The following is a 26,965-nucleotide window of genomic DNA, read 5'->3' as shown; positions in this document are numbered from 1 at the left end:
GGTCCCTGAAGCACATCAACAGCTCCATGCAGAAGCAGCCACCACCTAGGTCAGTGGGCCACCTGTAATAAATTCATAAGTAAAAGTCAAGAGGTCCAGCTGGCCAATCTTTGTTGCTAGTTATTTGACTAATTTTCTAAGTACCCAAGATGTGAAAGAATAAGAATTTTCCTGGCCTCCACATCACTATTAATTGTTATTACATATAATAAAGACAACGTAAGTAAAGAGCAAAAGATTCTGGACTTCTGTCTTTCTAATGAAATTTTGTTTTACTAGCTTCAACTTCATTTTGTTGGAAAATAAATACTGGAAATAAAAACTACCCATTTGAAGGGAAAAATAACTAAAAGAAAATGCTGCATAAAAGTATAAAGACATTTTTAAGTGTTTATAAGCTAGAAACATCAGTAAAATTCAAAATAGCAAACAGAAAATTGCACACCATGCATGAGTTGTTTTAGTGTATCATTTGTAAAAATACATCCCCAAAATGTTAAGAAGAGGGATAAAGTGTCCCCTCAGAGTTTAAATACATTTCATACATCAAACCTTGGCTGAATCTGATTTGGCTTCATTTTTTATTTATTTAATAAATAAATAAATTTAATAAATAAATAATGTCAATACCTTCAGGATGTGCCTTACTCACTCCCCAGGGGCCTTTATATCACTAGCTAAAGCCTGAGCAGCAAGGAGGAAAAAGGAATGTACACCTCCTATTATGGTTAAATCCAAAACAAATTCTGCTTCTTTATCTTTTGATTTAAGAATGCCACACTCACTGATTGTTTACCTAAATCCTCTTGAGGGTAAGATAATTGTGAAATTTCAATATTATATATTGTGTTTAATAAGAATGGGCTTAATTACACTAAACTGGTTATAAGAGTAATATCCTCCAGTACACCTATAGTTAAGAGGTATTTGTCATCTCCTTCTAGAGAAATTACTGGAAAAGTATCTTTGCCTTTCAGTAACAGCTCATTTGTAAAGAATTTCATAATCATATTCTTTACAAATGTTTTTAAAGTACCTGAAGTATTCAAATAACAATTATTTAAGTACTGAAAATTTCAGAAAAATGATATTCTCTTTTACAATATTTTAATTTTTAAGTCCTACACAAGTTTACCGTATTCTAGTATTTGTGCTATAACAATGGTTAATATTTATAGCATTTTAAAATAGTGTTTTCTGAACATTACTGCTGTAAAAACTTATTTTCTTTAATATTAATCAATGTAAATATTTCTAAATGTAAGATCACATTCCCAAGTTCAACAAAGTAACAAGGAAAGCAGGATTCTTGTTATTACTGTTATTAATAACATTATTAGCCAATATGAACACACACAAATTTCGATTTCACATACACATACACATTTACATATGTCTACTATACAGCAGGTAAGTATCTCATTTTATTCTCTCAGCACTACCATAAGATAGGAACTATTATAATCTCCATTTTACAGAGGAGTAAGTTGAGAGACAAAAGTCCAGTAAGTTACAGCAGATCTCATTACTAGTAAATAAATGGTCAATCATAAATCAAAACCAAGTAGTCTGACTCCAGAGCCCAACACAAACTCAGTATATTTAGTTCACGGGGCAGACAAAACCACCAAATATGAAACAGTGCTGCCCACCAGACGGAATACCACAAAAATGAATACAAAAGATACAAAGTTACATATGTAGGTGACAGCAATTTTGTTTCTAAAAATGCACAGAAACAAGACCAGAAATAAATATGCTAAAATGTTAATATTTATCACTGAGTAATGAGATTTCAGTTCATCTCTCTTCTTTTCTAATACACTTGTGATTTAAATTTTGAAAGTATGACCCTCAATCAGACAACAAAAATAAAAATTAAATATAAAAGTAAAGAAGTCTGACACTCTCCAAGATGTTCCCTCTTGGCAAGATTGCCTATGCACTACCAGCTAAAACAAGGACCATAAATAACATCCCGAAGAAGACTGTGACTATTTGTTACAGAAGGTCTTAGCAGAACTCCCTATTGCACCACAGTCCAAGCAGAAATATGTTTATAGCCTGATTTGGAAAAGGACTATTTAAAACAAAGAAAGATGAAGAAAAGAAAATTTGGTAGAAGTATTCTATAGTACAACTAGGTATATAAAGGCTTTAATCACGGATAGAAGATGACTTAAAAGAGTAAAAGTAGAATAAAATGTGTTTTTAAAAGTCTAAAGAAGAAAATGTTTAGTTACACACTTAAAAATTTCCCACGGAAAATCTTAAGATTCTGTGTATAAACATTACACATAATTGTGTGTACTTCTGAGCTACACATGACTTGCTCTATATTATGCCCCATATGTAAAATTTCTGAAACTTGAAATTTTAAATGTTCTCTCTAGATCTTGAAACGTTCGTTTCAATTACCTCCTCTAATTAACTACTTCATACTGCTTTCCTGCTGTTTAAATAAAAGAATATTTTCTTCTTCCACTGTTTCTAAACTTGATACAAAATGGGTTCCTTAATCTTGTTCACATTTTCCATCATGAATTCTATAGAAATCACTTATTTTTTATAGTCTGTTGCCTTTGTCTTGTTGTAGTCTGTATATTGTCTTCAACTGCATTCCTGTGAAGATCAGTGAGCTACCTTAAAGTATTTGGCATAGTACAACAAATGAGAGGAAAATTTAAATAGTTCTTTGTTGACAATGATTATAACACTCAGAAGTAAACGCAGCAACCATTTTTACATCTTAAGGCTATTTTCCTCACATAAAAGACTTTTTAATTTCCAGGAAATCAAATTAATTTTCCATTTAATTTTCTAGTCTATCTCTTAACACTTGTTCTTACCAGTGTCCATTTGCCAGACGTATACAGAGCCATCTGAACATCCCACTACTAGGTAATCATCAGAAGGCCTCCACTTGATTACTTGAATAGGGAAAAGATGACGAGATGCCAGCATAATGCATTTCTTCTCTCGCAGACTTAGGAGTCCCACTGAGTGGTCACTGGCTACAGAGCAGATGCAGTGCTGCACTCTTGCCTAAAAAGAAGAATGATTATATTTTAGATTAAATTCAGAATAAAATGGATCTGGCCCTCAATAACATAAACCAAAATTAATTATACATTCATCACTGCTGAAAACCCACCACAGTATTACGTTGTGTCAAGAAATGTGTTCCTTCACATTATACATGAAACACCCAGTTCAATCGTGACAACACTTTAAAAAATGCTAAATTAATCCCAGATTAAAGATGGAAAAGATGCGTTGGAAAATCTGCTGTTCAAATCGGAAGATGACCTTACTAAAACGATCGCCATACAGGGGGCAGACAAAGCTGGAAAAAAATTGATCTGTAATTATGCGTTCTGCTTCCACAGTACGAACTTTCCTTTGTTAGCTGCTAGAGCGGGCTTTCTGCAGTGCTTCCTTCTGTTTGTGACTATCATTTTGGACCTATGTTCTTCCCTGCTTCTTGGCTCAAAAACAATACCTTCCTGATCCCTCAGCTACAATCATGCCTTTCAAGAGCCACAGATATTTTGTATTATGTGTAGATGTGTTTCACAGCTTGTCTGTAATGTCAGCAGGTGCACCCTCTCAATGAACACACAATAGCCAATTAAACATTCTGCTGTGTATTCTCTACTCATCTCTAGTTTTCTGCCTTTCAATTCCTTTTAAAACAAGATGGAATATAAATAACCAAAGACAGTAAAGATGTTCACTAGCAACAGAGAACTGAATTCACAATCTGGACAATTAAAAAATTAAGGTATTAAAATTTTTAAGACAATTTATAAGCTATTTAAAACAGAACCTTTTAGTGATTTAATAGACTATGCTTTCAGTTAGTTCTTACTGAGGTGAAACCATATGAAAACAGCTACACATCGCTATATATATATTGTGAATAATATTGGGGATGAGGCCCATTGCACTACATATATATGGCTTATCCCTTCAGTGGTGTCCAAAGGAGAAACTTTTCAAATCTCATTGGGCTGGGCTTCACCAAAGCAAACATTTTTAGCTAAAGAACAATGCCACGTTGATTGGTACATCTCAACGCGGCATTGAATGGGAAATGTTGACAGGTATCAAATGAAAAGAGGTAGGGGTGGCCAAATGTGCTGAGAAAACGCAAGTTACAGTTGTTGATTTTACCACAGAACTTCAAAGAACCTGTAACAGGCTGATGTGAATAGAATTATCTCTATGAGGGGAACACAGTTATCGCTCATCTCAAAGTTTATTTGACCAAGGTAGTCTTAGAAGACTGAGTTTTGGAGGAACACACTTTGGGGAAAACTGCTGTAGCTGATTCCTTTCACATTCTGGCTACTAAGACACCTAGGCCTGAATTTTCTACTCATCACAGTGGGGGTGAGGGGGACACGCACTTCTACAGGAGGACTCTTGGCCTCCTCTACCTTCTCCCCTCAGTTTCTCTTCATCATTTAGCTTCATTTTTATCTTACTGAATAATGTTTATTTTTGTAAACAACATAAAATCAATTTTTGAATGAAGCAGAGCATGAATAAAGCAAAGACAGTAAGATTTAACTATCTACTTTGTTCTCAAATTCAGGTATGTTAACCTTTTATTCCATGTTAGCTTTATTTGTATTTTTTGTTATACAATGATTTAAATACTATAACCAGCAACCAGCATAGCAGGTATTTACTAATTTTAAGTTAAAAAACCAAGTTCAGAAAAATGTTATAAACCTTTATTAAAACATCATATAGGGATCCCTGGGTGGCGCAGCGGTTTGGCGCCTGCCTTTGGCCCAGGGCGCGATCCTGGAGACCCGGGATCGAGTCCCACGTCAGGCTCCCGGTGCATGGAGCCTGCTTCTTCCTCTGCCTATGTCTCTGCCTCTCTTTCTCTCTCTGTGACTATCATAGATAAATAAAAAAACTTAAAAAAAATAAAAAATAAAAAATAAAACATCATATAGAATTTTTCTAAACAAGCATTTTTTTGAGTTTAATCTTGTTCTCTGATAAGCATTCAACTGTAACATAAAACATGATTTCTTCCTTTAAAAGGACATAAGGACTGAGGGGTAGCTGACGATGGCACACAAAACTTAGCTTTATAATTAAATAATGATTCAAAATAAAGTGGCAAACTACAAAAAAAATAATTTAAATATGGCAAAGTTAGGATAAAACAGGGCAAAGATATTTCAGACCACATAAAATGAGTTGCACCAGACACATTGCTAACCAAAGATAACAGTTTGATACATGGATGCTTTGCATTTCTACAGATTACCCTTAGTAACAACTTTGTATTTATCAAATATATCCATCCTTCAATTCACAAAAAGGGATGGTTGCCACATTAATGGTTAACTACTATTACTATTTAGCAACATCAAATTGCCAAAAAGGAATCATTTTATTTCTCTCATATATGAAATAAATGTTTGCAGGGATCTTTTCCTCTATGTATGATTTACTAAAAAGAATGCCTTCTGGAGAATATTTCTTTTCATCTGTCCACGCCCTTTAATCAGGTACCGATCTGCCACAGTGCACACAACACCCGCCACTGCTTGTGACTCTGCTACTTTGACTCACAAGCTCCTCATCTTTAAATGAACTACTGTGGGCCCCTGGGTGGCTCAGTGGGTGAAGCATCTGCCTTCAGCTCCAGTCATGATCTCGGGGTCCTGGAATCAGCCGCCATTGGGGCTTCGGCCTCTCCCTCTGCCCCTCCCCCCTGCTCATGTGCTCTCACCCCCTTCCCTCTCTCTCTCTCAGATGAATAAAATCTTTTAAAAAAATAAAAAATGTTTAAAAATGAGCTAATGCTTCACTGATGCCATATACCTCACTAGCTGACTCGCTGGCCCCCAAGTCCACAGTCATCTCATCTGAGTCCAGGTGCACTCTTGGCATTCCATTTCAAAGAGAGGCAGGAGTTGGGGTGAAGTTTCCAACAACAGGTGAATTTTCACCAAGATTCTTTACTATGTTTCGTGCTCCTCAAGCTACGATCTACGGGTAGATCTTAACATCCAAGGGTATACAGAAGTACTGGCAACTATTGACTAACACATTCTCTCTGCCAAATGTCTTATGGTAGGATGGTTTATAACTTAGCAGAGAGGACTGCAGACACTTAGTAAACAAACAAAAAAAGGCTTCCCCATTCCTATGAGGAACTTAATCTCCAGGCATCAACTCCCCAAGAGAAGTTTCAATTTTCACCCTCCCCATTTATATACAGGTGGGAAAATTTAAAAATTCAAGAAAATGTAATCCACCCTCAAGAAAAGACTTAAAAACTCTACATCATCTTATCACTGTTATTAGTAAAAATAAAGGACAAAAGAAATACTATATAACAGCAAAGGATCTTCTTTTAAAAAGTAGCACTGGGTGTTATTCTATATGTTGACAAATTGAACACCAAAAAAAAATAAATTTATAACAAAAAAAAGTAGATTAAATCATATTCTGAAGGGAAAAAATAAACTTAATTCAAAAAATTCTAGCTTTTCATTACCACACAAAAAACTAGTACCTCAGTACCACATACACACTTACACATACATGCTTTGAAGAACAGTTCTGTTCCTCTTTCACACAGTGCAATAATGATGAAAATAGGAAAATGACATGCCCCACCCCCCACACACAAAAAAATGTGTGGTCCAAACTAAAAATGACATATCATCCCTGTAAATGAAAATAAGCATCTGAAGAGTTAACTCTAGCTTTACTGTAATAAGCAACAGTCTGGAAATAGCCAAAATAATCAAGACTGAAAACAAAACAAAACGAAAAAATCAATACTGCTAAGCCCAAGAAAGCATAGTTATTAGAGGTACTTAACTCACAAGAAAAGATGGCTCTCTGCTTTTTAAATATGGATTAAAATAAATCTAATTCTTCTTCTTTCAAAAAAATGCTAGTCCAACTCGTGTGAAGAAAACTGGCCTAGAGTGGAAATAGCCCAATACAGTAAAACCTCATTAATTTTGATTCCACTAATTAATTGTGGGTTGATGGTTACCTTCACAGGCTGTGTGAAAACAAATTAATGGTATAAACAAAGCAAATGTCTAGCCTATTTAAATGTAAAAGGAAAAAAGACCATTCTCAAGCACCACTTTGGTATTAATTTTAATTCAAACAATGAACAGAGTAATGATAAATAATTCTCAGCTATCTGTTAAATGAAAGCACTTAAAAGATTTGCTAAAATGCAATTAACTTGGTTTCTTATCTGTCCTCAAAATTACTAAAGAAGCACTTCTTAAATAATATTTAGTAACTCCTATCTCTGATTTAGACCCAGCTTCCCCACAAATGAACTGAATTACAATTCTTTTATTATTAAATTATTAAATTCCAGGGATCTTGGTTCTTGAACATCTAATTCACCTACAATGACTCATTCCATAATTCAATTAATTTCATTCTACTTAACTTTGTTCCACTTTAACCTGGAAAAGTCACCTAAATGTGACTTAACGTCAAGGACACTGTAAGGGGATTATGCATAAGACATTTAAATTGTGTAATTAAAATAATACAACTAAAAAATGTGAACCTCATGCATCTATGCTACTTTTTTGACCACATACCCATTCATTAAAAAAACTTTGTAATGTATTCCCATTGTATGTATATTTAAAAATTATATATGTGCTCCTGTGCCAATATATCATGTACATTGTAAACCACGCACAAAAAATTATGTTTTAAAAGAATGACTCAGAGGTACACCTGGGTGGCTCAGTTCATTAAGGGTCAGTCTGCCTTTAGCTCAGATCATGGGATCCAGCTCCCATGTTAGGCTTCAGCTCAGCGGGGAGCCTGCTTCTCCCTCTCCTGCTGCCACTCCCCACTGCTCATGCTCTCTCAAATAAATAGGATCTTTAAAATATATATAATAAAAAATGACTCGGGGCGCGTGGGTGGCTCGGTTAAGCACCTGACTTCAGCTCAGGTCATGATCTCCGGGTCCTGGGATGGAGCCCCACTACCCCGTCCCTGTCTGGCTCCTTGCTTCATGGGGAGTCTGCTTGTCCCTCCCTGCTTATGTGCTCACTCTCACTCTCTCAAAAAAATAAAATTTAAAAAATAAAAAATAAAACATTTTTATTATAAAAACATAAATAAAAAATAAATATAAACATAAATTGTAAAAACATAAATAAAACATTTAAATAAACAAATTTGAGATGAAAGGAGACACCTTCTTGAGTGTCTTCGGTTAATTACGTCAGCACTAACCAACACCTCAAAATATAATATACAGCTTTAGAAGGATTTCATTGCTAATGATTGTTGGATGTAAACACAAACGTTATATAAATACACATTTTTTGGCCACCCTCCCGCCAAACTGACCAAATGATCGCTGCCTTAAACCATAGAGTTACTGATGAAAAGATACTGAAGTTTCATCGGAAATAGGTTCCATCATCATTTTCTGTGCCCATTTTGTGGTAGCCGGGTGAGGAACCAGACAAGCACACCTTGCAAGACCAATGCTGTTGCCTCCTCTCAGTAGCAGGTCTGCTCTTCCCCCAGGTAATATGTGCCCATGGAATGTAAGAAATAAGTGAGATACCAGTTTCCTTCCATCTACTAAATGTTCAGAAGCTCAATTTCTTAAAGTTAAAAAAAAAAGGATATAAGCAAGAGCTTTAGTATTTTATTCCCTTACGCCAGTTAAATGTCTCACAGAAGACACTCCAGAACCACTGCTAGGACAGACTTACAGAGTGTAACTCATGAGCACCATGTACAATTTTTCATTGTTTTGACACCCAAAACTTATGCAGCATGGACTGAGCATCCTATCAACTTGGCCAGTACTTTATAATTGATTGCATGAACATCACTTTATAAGTGATTGCAACATGATTATTCATGTTGAATATGAATAATTCTGCCCTATACTATTTTTTGCCCAAATACTATTAATTCTGCCCTAGAAGCAATACATACCAATGACATCAAAAGCTAATTAAAAGCAAAGGCTAACAATAATAAATAGAATGTTTAATGAAAACTATATTTTCCTTTGATGAAAAAATTAAGATAACTGGACAAGGAAATGGACGGAGATACTGGACCAAAACATATATATTGCAGGGCTAATTTTTCTTTCTAGATAATTTTGATCCTCAACCAAGGTCTCATTGAGTTTGCCAGTAAATAATGCTCACAGTACATTAGTGCTGAGCAGCAGAATGCCACAAACTATCACAGAATCTGATAGAGTCAGAATATAACACCTAGGTCATCCAACCTGACCTTATGCATTTTACAAGACTTCATTTTAAACCATTCCCAGAAACCTCTTATGTAACCAGTTCCTAAACATCTGCCGTGAATTACAGAAATTAGAGACAGCTAGTTTATCCCTTCCACTAGCTCTCTGGGGAGATGATTCTGCATTCTAACAGTTCCCAATATAAATTACATACATATATTTTTCCTACTTTTACTAATTTATTTTCTAAATTATTCTTTTTCATTTCGTGAGCAATCACTTAACTCCCCCCCAGTTTTTCTAAGTATTCTCTAAATATATGATAACTACTGTCTTTCCTTTTAAATATGCCCATCATTAGATAAGCTTTAAATGACCAGCTTCTTTTAGTCATAAATCAATCTCGCTATTCTCTTAATCATTATTTCTCATACTTCCCAGAACTCTTTCTATGGAACATAAATGTGCAGTTAAGATGCATCATTTATCACTTTTAAATATTCTACCTGAAGGAAAAAAAGAGCCTAGAAGTATTCATCTAATTTCCATATTTTCATGAAACTAGTTTAAAAATTTGTTTTTAGAAATCCATAGTTCATCTTTTTTTTTTTTTTTTTTAAGGAAAAAGAAAGGTAGAGAGCTTTTTCTTTGATAGCTGTTGTGGAAAATAAAGACTATGTAATCCAACCAAAACAGTGACTAACCATCTAATATTTATGTTCTATATGAAAATAAGACTTCAATATTTTTTAAAGATTTGTGAGAGAGAGCGCATGAGAGATCATGAGCAGGGGGAGGGGCAGAGGGCAAAGCAGACAATCCGCTGAGCAGGGAGGCCAACACGGGGCTCGATCTCAAGACCCTGGGATCACGACCTGAGCTGAAGACAGATACTTAACCAACTGAGCCACCTAGGAGCCCCAAAAATAAAGCTTTTAGAAACAAGTTTTAATTTCCTCATTCACTATATACAATTGGTAATAGTGGGCTAATCAGAATTCCATCTTTCTTCAACTGCTTCCTTATTAAACAGCCAAAAAAAAAATGAATTTAATGTAAAATGGGGCACCTAGGTGGTCCAGTGGGTTAAACATCTGACTCTTAACTTCGGCTCAGATCAAGATCTGAGAGTCATGAGATTCAGCTCTGTACTGGACTCCAATCTAGGTACGGAGCCTGCTGAAGATTCTCTCTTTCCCTCTGCCTCTCACTTTGCCCCTTCCCTCATCTCTCTCCCTCCCTCTCTTAAAAAAAAAAAAAAAGTCCATCAGCCTTCTTTTCTCACCCCACAATTTCTGATAAAGTATTTGATGTTTGTTCTTAGTCCAGTCATTGTTTTTAAATCAAATTTCATCACATTTCTGGATAGGGAAAGATTCCAAGCTTCAAAAATATGCAAGAAGCTACACAGAAAAAGGATAGATTATGTAAGAACAGGAGAAAATTTGAATAGAAAGCACATATGCTTAACATTTCAATTAAGTTAAGCATTCATACAAGCACTAAAATCCCCAAGAAAAACAAATAAGCAAAGGACAAAAAATGTCTCAAAAAATCATTAAAATCTTCATAGAGAAATTTCAATATCTCAAAAAAATGCAAATTGAAACAAGATATTCTTTCCACCTATCCATTTAGCCAAAGATTTTAGAAATTATAATAGCAAACAACCAGCATTTATTGGGTTCTTACTTTGTGCTGGGTATTATTCTAAATAGTTGGCTAAATTCCAAATGTTATAATTCATCAGTCTCACTACAACCCTCTGAGGTAGGTATAATTATTATTTCCACTTTACAGGTATGGCAACTGAAGCATGGAAGTAAATACAAACATTTTATGCTGGTAAGAGACAATGAAGTGGGCAATGAGGGTAGAAAATAATTTGCTACTATACCTCAGTCACCTTAAAAACACGAAAATTCTGAGGTTCTAATCTTAAAAAAATTCATGGAATCTATCCAAGGGAACAACCATAATTTTAATGTAAAAAGATGATATAATACATATGTTCAAGTTAGGAACAATCTACATATCCAAAGTTGGAGAACTGCTAAGTAAATATGGTATCCTCACATAAATATGGTAGGTTATACAATCATTAAAAATTACTTTCATGAATAAGTATAACTTGGAAAAGTAAACATTAAATGAAGATGCAATGTGCTCAGATAACTATATCTACAATATAACCACAAGTATACAGTAGGCAGATTTTAAAAGGCCACAGAGAAAGCTATCAAAATGTTCATTGTGATTCTCTTATATGTACAAAGATAATAGGTGACCTTTTACCTTCTTAGCTATTTCTTCTGTCAAACATTTTCAGTGTTGTGTTAAACATGTAAAATTGCAGTTAAAACATGTTTTTATTTTTTTTTAAGATTTTATTTATTTATGAAAGACATAGAGAGAGAGAGAGGCAGAGACACAGGCTAAGGGAGAAGCAGGCTCCACGCAGGGAGCCTGATGTGGAACTTGATCCCGGGTCTCCAGGATCAGGCCCTGGACCGAAGGCGGCACTAAACCGCTGAGCCACCGGGCTGCCCCTAAAACATGTTTTTAAAAAGCAAATAATGTATTAGAAATAATAGGAGGCAAAAGGAGTTTAAAAAACTCCAAAGCTGAATGATCAAAGATGAAAACTAAAGGGTAAATACAAGAGAAGTGGGCAATGCACAGTTCTCTAAAGGAAAAGTAGGATATAGGAATTTGAAAGAATGGCTGTTTTGTTCTACAAAGTACAAGATAAATATTCAAAAAATTAGCAATTTAAAAGTAAGTATGCATCAAAGTCATATACCTACATAAATCGATAATGAAAATAGATAAAATTTGGAGAAATACAATTATTTTTTTAATACAATTATTTTTAAATACATAATGACATCTAGTAGGAGGCAGTATGCACAGTGGATAAGCTCAGACCATCAAGTCGGACTAGATAGCACCAAATTCCAGCTCTACCACTTGCTAACTGTGTGACTGTGGGAAGTTATTTAATCTCTCTGAAACTCATTTCTCTGTATAATGTGATTAACAATGACCGCGCCTCACGGAATTACTGTGTGAATGAAATATACACAAAGAAATTAGCACAGTGACTAGCATATCATGCAAACAAAAGATAATGGTAGTATTATTTTTACCATTGTTATTATACACCATACATTCTATCTTTTAAAATGTAAATGTATTTTTCTGAAGGAGTTGCCAATGTTTAGCCATCTACCAGGAAACAGAAAGATATTTATAATTCTTCAATATATTAGTTTTCCTTTTCTGTATTTTCTCTTCATATTAGTATCTCTGCTTTAATCTAATCTGTATAGTTCCACCTGCATAATCATCACTGTCACTCAAATACTACCTTAAAATTACATTAATAAAGTTTTTAGCACTTTTAACAATGTAAGTCAATAAAAGTATTCAATCCAACAACTCAATGATCACCTTCCACTGTTCCTGAATGTTTTATCACACTGTTTTGAATTTACTTTATAACTTTTCACTTCATGTCTTTAAAATGTTAACAAGCTTCCTTTAATTTCACTTACATATTGTTGGGTCTTAGAGACTGAGAAAGTCAACACTGCAGACTGAAAATAATCAAAATTCCTTTTTTTTTTTTTTTAAGATTTATGTATTTGAGAGAGTGAGCAAAAGAGCACACATACAAGCAGGGAGAGCGGCAGAGGGAGAATCCAACTCCCTGCTGAGCTGGAGCCCAACCCAGGATCCTGGATCCCAGGTTGGATCCCAGGACCCTGAGATCATGACCTAAGCCAAAGACAGACCCATCACCCACTAAGCCACCTACGAGCCCAAACTTTGGGTTACACACATTCAAGAGTTAAAGTCTCCTGTCACAAAGGGCCCCCCTTCTCAGAGCAGGGACTTTGGACTCCTAGTGGCTGTTGGTCCTGGCCTTCCATTTTCTGATGTCTCACTCAGAAAGTTGAAAGGCACTAATCTATCTCACCTAGTGACTGTGAATCTGTTGGTTCAGCCTCAACCTATTTACCCCAATTACACCTGCATCCTTACAAGAAATAAACACTGAATTTATGCCTCTGATGTAATTATGGAATATCTTTTTACCTTCTCATGAAAATAAGTGGGTTCATAGATACCCCATTTTTAAAACTGGAGATACTAAAAGAATATGTGTACCTCCTACCAGTAAACTACTAAAAAATATATACTAAAAATACTTTTGTTTCTGGCTTGCTTTTTAAGTCTCTATCAAAGAACACTAGAGACCTAACCTTCAGTGTCCACAATTAAGCAAGAAATTTGTGCCTCGCCAATAATTTATGCCTAAGTAAAGCAGTAAATTAGGGTCAAACGTCCCCCTTGAACAACTGGGGTCAAGCTGCCAAAGGCTTCGCAAGGGTAATAGTCAAGCTCTTCTGTAATCTGCCCACAAATTTCCATTAGAAATGAGACAGTTGGGGCCACTCAGACAAGAACACTAATGTTCGGGTAGTGAGCAGGCAAAGCACAATACTCAAGTGCAATTTCTAGGTAATCTCCTGAAAGTTCTGTCTCATGCAACAAAAAGATGCAGTTAAACTGAGAGAGAATGGGAACTCATCTCTCATTTGGACAGATCCTAAAACCACCTGGCCATCAAGGAAACGAGGAAATGAAAAGTCATTCCTGATACAGGAACAAAGTGTATCTATAGGGATCCCTGGGTGGCGCAGCGGTTTGGCGCCTGCCTTTGGCCCAGGGCGCAATCCTGGAGACCCGGGATCGAGTCCCACGTCGGGCTCCCGGTGCATGGAGCCTGCTTCTCCCTCTGCCTGTGTCTCTGCCTCTCTCTCTCTCTCTCTGTATGACTATCGTAAATAAATAAATAAATAAATAAATAAATAAATAAATAAATAAATAAATAAATAAATAAATAAATTTAAAAAACAGTGTATCTATAATGAAGTCATTATAAAGCTGGAAATGAATGAATACATTCCCCAGATTTAGACCTTTATCATCCAAATGAGAATGTAGGTAACTGCAAATAGAAATAATAAAATGGGCGTCTAATAAAATGGGGCGTCTGGGTGGCTCAGTCCGTAAGTGTCTGCCTTTGGCTTAGGTCATGATCCTGGGGTCCTGGGATTGAGCCCGCATGGGGCTCCCTGCTCAGTGGCGAGTCTGCTTCTCCCTCTGCCTCTGCCCCTCCCCCTGGCTCATGTACACACTCTCTCTCTAGTAAATAAAATATTTTTTTAATTTATTCATGAGACATACAGAGAGAGAGAGGCAGAGAGAGAAGCAGGCTCCCTGCAGGGAGCCCGACATGGGACTCGATCCTGGGTCTCCAGGATCATGCCCTGGGTCGAAGGCAGGCACCAAACTGCTAAACCACCTGGGCTGCCCAAATAAAATCTTAAAAAATAATAATAATAATGATTTAATGAGTTCCTATCATAGGCTGGGCATTAATTCCAAACACTTTACAGAAAGTGTTGCTAGAGCTCCACAATGATTTTTAAAGTCACCCCAAAATGAAGATACAGATCTGGGTCTACTTGGTTCCCTGCTCCACCTGACATCAATAACCAGTGGTTCATTGTTGTAGGCTCCACATGCCAACAGCAAAAGTTTTGTCCAGCTTCTTTTGAAAGCTTTCACCAATGTCTAAGAAAAAAACCCAGATATGACTTAAAAAAATTATTATACACTAACTGGCATTTGTTATTTTTAGTATACATTCTTCCTTTCTAATCTTGTATCATTCCATTTCCATTCCACTTTACTCTCTTATCCAACCTTTCCTTTGAAGAATATCATGAATAGTTTACTTTTCAGGACAGCCTCATATTTTAGCATCTTGTTTCTTCCAAATACCCTAAGTTGGATAAAATAAAGTGCCAAAATGGTCTCACATACAACTAGCTTGCAGCACATACAAAACCATTACTCTGATCTCTTGGTCACTTTTTTCAAAGGAATATACAAACATGTCACATCCCTGCCAGCGTTTGCCATAGATAGATCCAGCAGGTACTAGTAAGAACAACTTAAGGGCTGCAGACTCCTCCACCGAACATACACAGTACTAAGTACATCTGCAAACAGAGGTTGTTCATGTACCATATGATTCTATACATACCCATAAAGCTAATATATTCAAATACCATAGATGTCACCCTTTTAGAAAGTCTTCCAAAACCACCCACAGCTAGCCTACTAAGTGCCCATTCTAGAACTTCCCTGAGGGACTGGTACTCAGGCGGTCCTAAAAGGGTACTTCACAACATTTACCCTGCTGCTTTAAACCTGCCTGTTTTCTAGTATGACTCCCTCATTGGATGAAATTCTGCCAAATAGGGACTACCTCTTATCAACTACCAAATGCCTGGTTCTTGAAGGTACCTGGAATACAGCAGGCACTCAAATATTTGCTGAGTGAATGACTATTCAAAAATACATTGCACGTAACTGAATAGTCACCTTAAAAAGTCACTGTTATGGCCTAACAATTTGTGCCATTTTAAAAAATATTTTATTTATTCATGAGAGAGAGAGAGAGAGAGAGAGAGAGAGAGAGAGAGAGAGAGAGGAAGAGACACAGGCAGAGGGAGAAGCAGGCTCCATGCAGGGAGCCCGATGTGGGACTCGATCCCAGGACTCCAGGATCATGCCTTGGGCTGAAAGGCACTAAAACCGCTGAGCCACCCAGGGATCTCCAATTTCTGCCATTTTAAGATAGATTTTAACTCATTTTAAAATTGCGTTATGATTAAATTACTCAAGAAAATTAGTCTTTATGTCATACTGTATCTTCAGCTCAAAATAAAAGTTCAAATTAATCAACCACTTCAATCACAAAGTTTAGCACCAAATGACTTCTATTATTAAAACTAATCATGCCCGATATAATCTTCTCTACTCCAAAAAAATATGACTTAAAAGCTAAAAAAAGCCTTTCTAAGATCGAGGAAAACTAAATTTCTAGAGTGTTTAACACAACATAAGCATAGCCTGAATAGAAGGATGTAATTTTTCTCATTACTATCAAAAAGACCACACACTAACAGTCTCTTACTAATTTTCTCAGCTTCCTACATAACAGGGTGTATTATGATATCTGAATACATAAATACTATAATATGAAAAATTATTTATCTTGAATAAAATAATATGCTAGCAGTAAAAATCTGGAAAACATGAAGTTATAAAGAATAATAAGCGGGATCCCTGGGTGGCGCAGCGGTTTGGCGCCTGCCTTTGGCCCAGGGCGCGATCCTGGAGACCCGGGATCGAATCCCACGTCGGGCTCCCGGTGCATGGAGCCTGCTTCTCCTTCTGCCTGTGTCTCTGCCTCTCTCTCTCTCTCTCTCTCTGTGACTATCATAAATAAATAAAAATTTAAAAAAAATTAAAAAAAAAGAATAATAAGCTAATCAGAATGGATAGCCAAATAGTACTGATATATACATTACTGCATTTGTGTCTTCAAAATGAGAATTGGTGCTATTCATTTATACATACTCTGCATACATCCACTTAAAAGCCTGAATATTAGCAAGGCTTAAAAGATAACAAGGATGATGGAAAGTAAGAAGGGTTAAGAGGTAGTAAAAACCTATCCCTAAGATTTTAAGGGATAATTTAGCAATACCTATTTAAAAGACTTTTAAAAATCAATATGCCCTTTTATACAGAAATTCCACATCTACAAATGTATCTTAAGAAATCATCTCAGATGTGCAAAAATATTTAGGTATACTATTTTGTATTCTCACTGTTGACCAGAGAAAAATTTTTTCAAGCAGCATTCTAAAATTTCTGATAAACTTAATTAACCAAATATTAAATGTGATGTTGGAATACACTTTGTGACACAGAAAGATGAACAGAACATCTCTCGAAAACATTTGTATTCTAACATTTAATTTAAAAAAATAAAAATTAATTTCAGAAAGACAGGTTGCATGCATAAAAACGTGAATAATGGTATCAAAATCTAAGAGAAGTAAATGTTAAAGGAAAAAAGATTGTTACAGCACATTATGTGCCTTGTGATATATTTCAGAAAAATGTTATTTCGGCCTCTTCATTTTGTTTAATTTGTACTACCAAAGTTTACTCTGCTTGGCTTTAGAGACCATGTCATAAACACTGCTTTTTAAATGTAACATTCAAATTAATGATAAAAGCCTAAATTCAAAAAGGTGATAAGAGCTAATTCAGGCAAAAGCTTTTTAAAAAGGACAATATATTAAAAAGAAACCTAATTTGTTCATTGTTAATGGCTGTGAACGTCAGCTATGCTAGCATACGTATAGTCACATACACCATTCATGTTATCATATCTCGGTCTCTAAAAGCGGGGGATTTTAACATTGCCAAAGGGAGGCACAAACAGGTTAGATGCTGGACATTCCAGTTTTCACAAACTCATGCTGCCCCCTTCTGGATACTTTTGGAGATTATGGGACAATACAAATTTATTAAGATAAATGAAATGTAATCATTTTTAAGTAATCTAAAGAAGTTACCCTATATATTCATATAAAGAAACATATATATATATTACTGGCACAAAATTTATTTGGAGACATTTTCCAAAAATTCCATTTTGGATAAAGTTCTGCTAGAAGCACACAGCTTATAATCCAATCATCCATGCCAATGATGTAAATAAGTATTATATATTAAAAGTAAATAAAATATAATACTTAACAAAGTCACTTTTTTTGTTCTCTTCCATATGCATTCCTCTCACACCCAAAGCAAAGCAGAATGTGAATTTGGGACTTACATTTTCAGTTCAATTTGATAATTTTATTGCCTATGCATGTAACCATAAGTACATAAGTACTTAATTTGGACTTGTGTGGTTTTTAAATGTAAATAGTATCTTATTGTATCACACACACAGATGTTCCATGTCACAGGCTGTACTTCTAAATGCAGCCACTCACTCTAAGTACAGATTAATGAGGAAATATAGAGAGCTCCATGCAAAGATGTTGGTAGCATTCTACAGGTAAGAAATATTCTACTGGGTCACTAGTGTTATTTTTTAATTTCTGCGTTTTCATGCCTATCAATAATCTTGGCCTGGCTTACTAGGGAAAATGTTTTTTAAAGCTTTCCTGAAATCTTAAAATTATTTTCTTAGTACTTTATTTTTTTTAATTTATTTATTTTATTTATTTTTAATTTTTTTAAAAAATTTATTTATGATAGGCACACAGTGAGAGAGAGAGAGGCAGAGACACAGGCAGAGGAAGAAGCAGGCTCCATGCACCGGGATCCCAACGTGGGATTCGATCCCGGGTCTCCAGGATCGCGCCCTGGGCCAAAGGCAGGCGCCAAACCGCTGCACCACCCAGGGATCCCTTATTTTATTTAAGTACTTTTTTTTTAAAGTCTAGTTCCTTTCTCTGAAATTAAAATATGTGGAAATAAAACATACCCGGATCTTGGAGAGTAGAATCCTTTATACTAGAAGCTATAGTGTAAAAAAAAAAAAAAAAAAAAAAACAAAAAAAAAAAACAGAAGAATAAGAGGGGAAGCTGGCTGGCAGGGACGTGAAGGAAAGAGGTCAAATCATGCTTACGTAGGTTACTAATCCTAAAGCCAGAGACTTGGAAGGAGTTTCCTACTGCAGCATACCAGAAGCCTTAAGAAAGCTCCCCTCCCTTTCAAGAGCTTTCCTCCTCAAACTCCCTGGGAATTTGATGTATTCTTTGGCCTCCTCTAGCCTACAGTTCAGATATTGGAAATTCACCCAAGCCTACCTCTAACAACTACCCAAATCTGGAAAGCATTCTATCTCTAACCGCTCTACCTTGCTTAAATTTCTCAGTTTTAGAATAAGATTGATCTAAAGTGCTACATTTCTAAAGCATTGAAACATTCTAGCATTGAAAACCTCTGAAGGGTTGTAAGATACTACACTCCAAGTTAAGGGAATCACACAGTTGGAGAACAGGCGGGGGGAGGGGAGAGACTTGCATTCCATTAATAAGCTTTAATACATTTTGTATTCTATATAGCTATTCATAAAATATTTTAGGATACTACAATAAGTAATATTCTCAGTGCAAATGAAAAGTCAAAATTAAAACCTCAAAATTTTAGCAAGCCTATTTTTAAAAGATTTTCCTAAAAAGTCTTCTATATGAGTAAAGTGCCAATCTAATTTTTTAATAATAATTTAAGAGTTCCACTTTAAATTTGAATCCTATTAAAACTGCCTCAGAGCTTTAACTTCTGAACAGCAACATACAAGGTGAAAACCACTTTTTTAAAAACAATAAACACTGGGCAGCCGAGGTGGCTCGTGGTTTAGCACCACCTTCCGCCCAGGGCGTGATCCTGGAGACCCGGGATGGAGTCCCACGTCGGGCTCCCTGCATGGAGCCTGCTTCCCCCTCTGCCTGTGTCTCTGCCTCTCTCTGTCATGAATAAATAAATTAAAAATCTTTAAAAAAAAAAAAAACAATAAACACAACTTGGAATGACCAACAAAAATGGTGTAGGATCATATGCTATGTTATAGAATTCAGATACTAGTTAAGTCATTTCAGTTTCCTTCCAGATGTATCTTTCATATGCATAAATAGCACACACGTTATCTTTCAAATATACACAGTGTATGTACATGTACCTTTCCTGTGTACTCACAGCACATGTATACGTACCTTTCTTGTATACTCACAGCATGTGTATATGTATCTTTCACATATACACACAGCACATGTGTATGTACCATTCATGTGTTCTCAAAGCACATGCATATGGACCTTTTGCATGTAGGTACAGCATGTGTACATGTATCTTTTGTATGAACAGCAAATTTGTATATATCTTTCTTATGTACATATAGCACATGTATGTTTCATTCACATGCATATACAGTACAGGTATTGTTCATCTGTATATATGATACATTTTGTTTCATTAAGAAACCAAACCACCAAAAAGAAAAACCACCTCAAACTGAAGTTTTTCCCCTTATATTCAATAACCTCAAAAAGAAATAGAAGTGACAACCTAATATTAAAGATCTCAAAACTACCAATTCCATCATCACTCCCAAAGTTGAAACAGTCAAAGCTCACAGCATTGACTAGTTTCCCAAAGCTACCCATTTCTCTGAGTACCTAAAATACTCCCCTCCCTTTACCCTTCACTGCACTTTGTTAGTATCTCCCCTTTACCATATATAGTAGGCCTTGTAGGAGACTTAAAATGCAAAGCTATATTTCTGGGAACACTTAAATACATTACATGGCAGGTAGTAACACTGCCCCCAGAAGCTTTATGAATTGTTCTCAGTAACCCTTTAACACTATACAACCTTAAAGTATTTCAATATTTCATGTCTCAGGGATCCCTGGGTGGCGCAGCGGTTTGGCGCCTGCCTTTGGCCCAGGGTGTGATCCTGGAGACCCGGGATCGAATCCCACGTCGGGCTCCCGGTGCATGGAGCCTGCTTCTCCCTCTGCCTGTGTCTCTGCCTCTCACTCTCTCTCTCTGTGTGACTATCATAAATAAATAAAAATTTATTAAAAAAAATATTTCATGTCTCAAAGGATACCTTCAGTAAAATTTTAACTTTCTTACAATTCTTATAACTATAATTCTTATAATTTCTTACAATTTCTTAAAATTTTTTAAAATAATCTGCATCATATACAGAAGTTAAATCTCAGTTATCTGGACTGATGAATCAAACTCAATTTCAAAGCACTCTACCTACCAAACAAATTTTTACTATTTTGGGAAAAAATTTAAATCCCTTTAAAAAGTGAAAAACAAAAAAATCTTCAAAGTAAAATAAAAAAATCTATTCAATTTAAGTACTCCGCATAATCAATACTTGTAATTAGGCCACATTTATCACCTATGAACATGTCAAATTTTTAAATAAACTCCTATCATCATTAAAAAATAGAGAAATCATTTATTAAAAATAAAGTATGCACAGGCACTGGGCCTGGCATCAAATTAACGCTAATTTAAAACAAGAATATGGAAAGGTTTTTTGGTTAAAAAGATGCTCAAATGGGACAAAAATGATAATGGGGAACAGGGGAAGAAAAGGATGATAAAGAAATAGCTAGAGAGTAGGAAAGAAAGTGCATGTCATTGGTCTGCTAAGGCATGTATGTGAAGTTATGAAGGAGCATACAGTCCGCCTCAGAGCAGTCTGCAGCTTTTTCTACCTAGTAGACAGGATCTCATTCCTTCTTCACCGTCTCCCTAAACTAAGAAATGATGATTTGCTTCTATATATTGGTAAACACGAAATGACTATAAAATAAAGGAAAAATCATCAACTTTATATATTCTTGATTATAATTTAAGTAAACTTTAAAACACAATTAATATTCCTCTGTTTTAGGACAACTTTTCCTGGAAAAAAAAAAATTGCAAGAAGTCAAAACTCAACTTTCTGATTCTACCTACAGTAAAAAAAAAAAAAAAAAATACAGCTCTATTCTAATCTAAAAAGCAGATGACAAACTTTTTATCTTTAGTCATTATGTTTGTCTCCCAAAGACCAGATAACAACTTTAAAATGAAAATATTTTCTGCTAAAAGAAAATGACACGAGATCAATTTTTGCAAGGGACAACTCAAGCACTGACCCCTCATTATGTCATCAACTCTAACTTCAGCGAGATAGTCATTTGCCAAATATGTAGCAAATATCAAATTCTTAGTTTATTAATCATTTAGGCTCTCTGACCTGCAGACATATTACTTCACGTCCCAAAGCCATCAGCTAAATGAAAAGGTTATTAACCAGGTAGTCACTACTTGTTAAATTATCACAAAGCTAAAAGCAAAGTCTGTCTTAAATGGTACTTTTGAATGTCAATTAAAAATAAGAGAATCTCGGGCAGCCCCGGTGGCGCAGCGGTTTAGCGCCGCCTGCAGCCCAGGGCGTGATCCTGGAGACCCTGGATGGAGTCCCACATCAGGCTCTCTGTGTGGAGCCTGCTTCTCCCTCTGCCTGTGTCTCTGCCTCTCTCTCTCTGTCTCTATGAATAAATAAATAAAATCTTTAAAAAAATAATAATAATAAGAGAATCTCTGTTAAGTCTATAAACAAATTATGAGTCATACGTTATCTTCCCAGTACCAAATTTCCTGGTCTGTGTCCTTCTTCCTCCAATTAGTGAGGCACCTGGGCCAGCCTCTTGTCTAGTAAGGAGCCCATTTCCTATGTAGTTTGCATGTGTCTACTAGGTACCGTTCTACTCACTAACAATTATTTCTAAAAGCAACTGGTCAAAAATTATTTTTTAAATATCCACTTGGAGTTTTTATAAAATAAAACAATGCTCTCATACAAAATACAAGCTAAAAATAATTATATATTAACATAGGTTCAAACAGAAAACGTGATCTTATATAAACCACTCCAAATTCTTTTAATTATATTTATAATTTAAAATATATATTTCTCTTATATTTTAAATGTTTTATTCTTATAACAACAGAAGTCTTCCAAGTCAGAACTGATTGTTCTAACCTGGTATAATCTAAATAATCAACTTCAGCATCAAAAAATTAGTTCACCAGATTTGCAATCAGGGATGAAAATTCTCATGTTTCACTATAGGGCCTAATTACTGCAAAATGCAGTTTAGGACAGGTGGTAACAGTGCTACAACTCACAATGCAATTACGATGATATCTTTTTTACTAAATAGACATAAGATTAGTCATTTAAATAAACACATAGCAACTGTTTACAGTGATGGAGATAAGAAACTAACAACCAGGACACTTGGGTAGTTCAGTGGTTGAGCAGCTGCCTTCGGCTCAGGGAGTGATCCAGGGGTCCTGGGATGAAGTCCCGCATCAGGCTCCCACACTTCCTCTGTCTTCTCCCTCTATGTCTCTGCCTCTCTGTGTCTATCATGAATAAATAACTAAAATCTATTAAAAAAAAAGAAGAAACTAACAACCAATTTGAAAAGAAAGGAAAAGGCAGGAATAAGAAAGAAGGAAGAAAATGATTAAGAACCTGAATTTGAGGGTGCCTAGGTAGCTCATTTGGTTAAGTGGCCAGCTCTTGATTTTGGCTCTGGTCATGATCTCAGGGGTCCCAGGATTGAGCCCCACGTCCAACTCCACACTCAGCTGGGAAGTCAGCTTGAGGATTCTCTAATAAATAAATAAATCTTTAAAAAAAGAACCTGAATCTCCAAGTCTGACAGAAAAAAAAAGACAACTGGCACTAGGACTTCCTACAACATCACCAATATCAAATCAAAAAAAATCTAGCTCTGGCAAAAAAAAAAAGAGCAGATAAAATATACTATCGGGAAGATTAAGTAAGCAGAAAGGCCACGGAAAATATCTTGGGTTTTGAAATGAAACATCTGGGGAACTCTGCATCAGATACGCAAGTAAAATGCTTTTCCATCTCAGTAAAAGCATAACTTGTGAGGCTGAATGGTTTTTATAAACATGAAGCCCGTGTGTAAGACAACAGCATGTGTGCACGCACACATATGTGGATGCTGGGGAATGGTGAGTGCGCACACAAAGGGAGCTAATCACAAAAAAAAAAAGTTCAGGATTAACAAAAAGTAAAAGAAATTATGAAGAAAAATTATGAGTCTGTTATTTATCTTAATTTAGTCCTAAAGTCTCCTCAGACCTCATTACTAAAATTTTAGGTTTTTTGACATCACTACACACCCAGCAGTAAGAAAGCAATCTGCTTTCACAAAAGTGGGTACAAAATTTTCCAAAATCATTATCAGTGACTTTCCCTTGTCACAATAAGTGTTTTTTTTAAACAAAAACTATTAATAAGTGTTGATAAATATTTTGCCTCTACAAAGTATGCACTCACCATCCTTTTGCTCAGATACAGCTGAAAATAATAAGAATCCAGAACATCTTTATGAATATTTAAATTACTTTAAAATGGAAAATTGAAACTACAATAAACATATTCTAAACTGCTACTATGTTCCAGAGATAAGCCATCCTATTTAGAAGAGAGTAACACAAAGAAACACTAATGTGCATCTTCTGTCTGTGCCCAACAGCAAATAATTATAATTTTGCTTAAATATTATATATTAACATTATCTAGTTTTAAAATTGAAAGGGTTTTAATATTTTCATCATATTTTAAATTACTCTAGATTCCATTTATATCATGCCTGGTAGCAATATAACTCAGGGCTACCACAATAAAATAATCTTTTATGATCAACTTACACTACAGTTTTCGGGTGGAACTAGAAGTTGAGTAATCTCGCCACCATGCACACAGAAGATATGTTTCATTTCTCCAGAAAATATGTCCCAAATTATGACTGAAAAATCCACACCTCCAGATATCAGATATCTTTGATCATAACGAGCTGAGACCTGATGAGGATATAGCAAACATGTGACTTTGTTCCGATGACCGCGGAGTGTTCTGTGAGGTGGCCAACCTGTGAATGAGGTTTTGGATTTAAAATGGGAAAACAAAAGTCTTACAAAGCTTCAACAAATAAATGTAAACATGAGTTATCAGAAGAGATATAAATTTTATCATAGAAAAAACTTCTAATTTTATCTTGTAAAATAACTGTAATACACTAGGTACTAGCCACATGAGATCACTGAGCATTTGATGTAGCTAGTCCAGACTCATATGTGCTATAAAATATATAGATTTCAGAAATTAAGCACAAAAAAAGTAATGTAAAATATCTCCTTTGTAATATTTTATAGTGATTGCAACTGATTTTATATTATAAAATTGAAATTTTATTCAATTTTTACGAGTTGAAAATAGTTTTGCTATATTAAGTAAAACATTATTAAAATTAATTTCATCTGCTCCATTTTTACTTTATTAACATGAATATAGAAATTCACACATTGTTACATATACAAATTTCTACTGAACAGCACTATTCTAAAAGATTGGCAGTATTGTTGATATAGTTACTCAGTAAGCTATAGAGATAACTAGTGATAAACGAAGCTGTTAACATATACCAAGAGGTAAACTCAGACTCTTCTATATATAGTCATCACATGGTATATATCCCAATAGATATTAACTAACTTTGTCTTACCCGCACATCAAAAAATTCTACCATTTCTAACACACTAACAACTAAGCTGATACACTGTACTTGTTACAAAAAAAAAGGGCAAATATTAGCAGTATCACAATTATAGGTTACAGAGTTCTCTAAACACTTCAGACATCTTCAGCATACCTCTTCGGAGCATGTGTTCCCCCTGCAGCAGCTGTACTATGGCTGTCTGTGTGGCAGGTACAATAATGATGCTTCCATCCTCACGGCCACAGACAAGTCGTCCATGTGCTGGTATGTACACACTTGCAGTTACTTTAAGAGGCTCATTACTATTGGGAATCACACTCAGCTGATCGATAATTCCAGCAGGACAAGGATTCAGTTTATCAAATGCTTCTTGCAAACTAATAGAAGTTGTCATTTTCAGTTCTGTGGAGGTTTTGTTTTGTATTAGAAAAAAAAAATTTGTTCATGTTAGAAAAAAATTAAACATTTAATGTTTAATTAAATACATTATTATTATACATTAAAATTTTAATGTATTAACACATTAAAATAAATGTACTTATGGTTGATTCAGTCATATATACTAGAGAATAACTGTCACAAACTATAATTCTAAGAATAAAATGACATATGTACATTATGGATTTATTATGCAATGGTTAGTATTTAGGTTGCTAAATTAAAAGAATTAAGAAATTGCTGCACATGATTTATTACTATCTTCTTTACCTTCCTGTTTATCAGGTGTGTCTGACAGGTTCCAAATACTCAATCTTCCTGAAGAATCACCTTGAATTAATAGTTTATGGAGGTGTTCCTTGCATCCATAGAAGAACCGAGTAATAGGAGGACAAATTAGCAACTGCCAAAAAAAAAAAAGTTCAAATATTTTTAGCTGTCCTATTTTTTTTTTTTTTTTTTGCAGGTAATCTCTATACCAACATGGAGCTTGAAACACATGATCCCAAGATCAAGAATCACATGCTCTACCAATTGAGCCAGCCAGGAGCCCCCATGCTGTCTTTTTAATCAAAATATTTCATATATTAACATTTTTTTCAGATAAGGATGTTAAGTACTTTGCCTCAGTATCAGAATAAAAAACAATATTTTAATGTAATTGTATAGCATTAATTACATTAATGTCAGCTAACATTCAAATCCAGTAAAATACAAACATGCAACAAAATGAAAACTATATTATAGTCCTTCTCTGGAATTAGTATTTATATTCTTTTTTCTCTACTTCAGAAAAACTAAATATTCATCACAACCACTCTTTACCAAAAAGAAGTCTCCACTTTAAAGGTCAAAAGTAGAGAACTCACTAATCCTAGTTTTTTTGCCCATTCCTGCTTAGTCACTAAGAGTAGCAGCAAATTAAACTACCAAGATTGTCCAAGACTCCATTTTTTTAAGTAGTATATTTTCAACTCATAGCATGACATTTTACTTGGTCACATTTACATAATCAATTGGAACCTAGCCTGATATGTTAACTATAAACCACTAGGAACAAAAAACCATTCATTAGCCTCTTGTGTATACTTTTTTTAAAACAAATGATTTTTCTGCTTAAGATCTTATGCCTTCAGTGATATCACTTATTTGAAAATACTAAATAGGGGTGGGCTCATAAAATTGAAGTTTAGATTATCAATT

General features: G+C 35.0%; 1 protein-coding gene across 5 annotated transcripts in view; it reads right to left on the bottom strand.

Moving 5' to 3' along the window:
- Positions 1-26,965, bottom strand: part of LOC129495477 (WD repeat-containing protein 7) — a 353,352-nt gene that overhangs the window by 283,300 nt on the left and 43,087 nt on the right. For all 5 annotated transcript variants that reach the window (XM_055303010.1, XM_055303012.1, XM_055303011.1 and 2 more), the window contains 4 exons: positions 26,033-26,165; positions 25,478-25,726; positions 24,477-24,697; positions 2,850-3,045 (listed from right to left, as the gene is read on the bottom strand). In XM_055303010.1, the coding sequence (XP_055158985.1) occupies positions 2,850-3,045; positions 24,477-24,697; positions 25,478-25,726; positions 26,033-26,165 (799 nt within the window). The remainder of the gene's footprint in view (positions 1-2,849; positions 3,046-24,476; positions 24,698-25,477; positions 25,727-26,032; positions 26,166-26,965) is intronic.

The sequence above is a fragment of the Nyctereutes procyonoides genome, unplaced genomic scaffold (genome assembly GCF_905146905.1).
Source record: "Nyctereutes procyonoides isolate TBG_1078 unplaced genomic scaffold, NYPRO_anot_genome, whole genome shotgun sequence".
Classification (NCBI taxonomy): Eukaryota; Metazoa; Chordata; class Mammalia; order Carnivora; family Canidae; genus Nyctereutes; species Nyctereutes procyonoides.
Note: the sequence above shows the minus strand (reverse complement) of the source record. Positions and strands in the feature narration are given on the sequence as shown.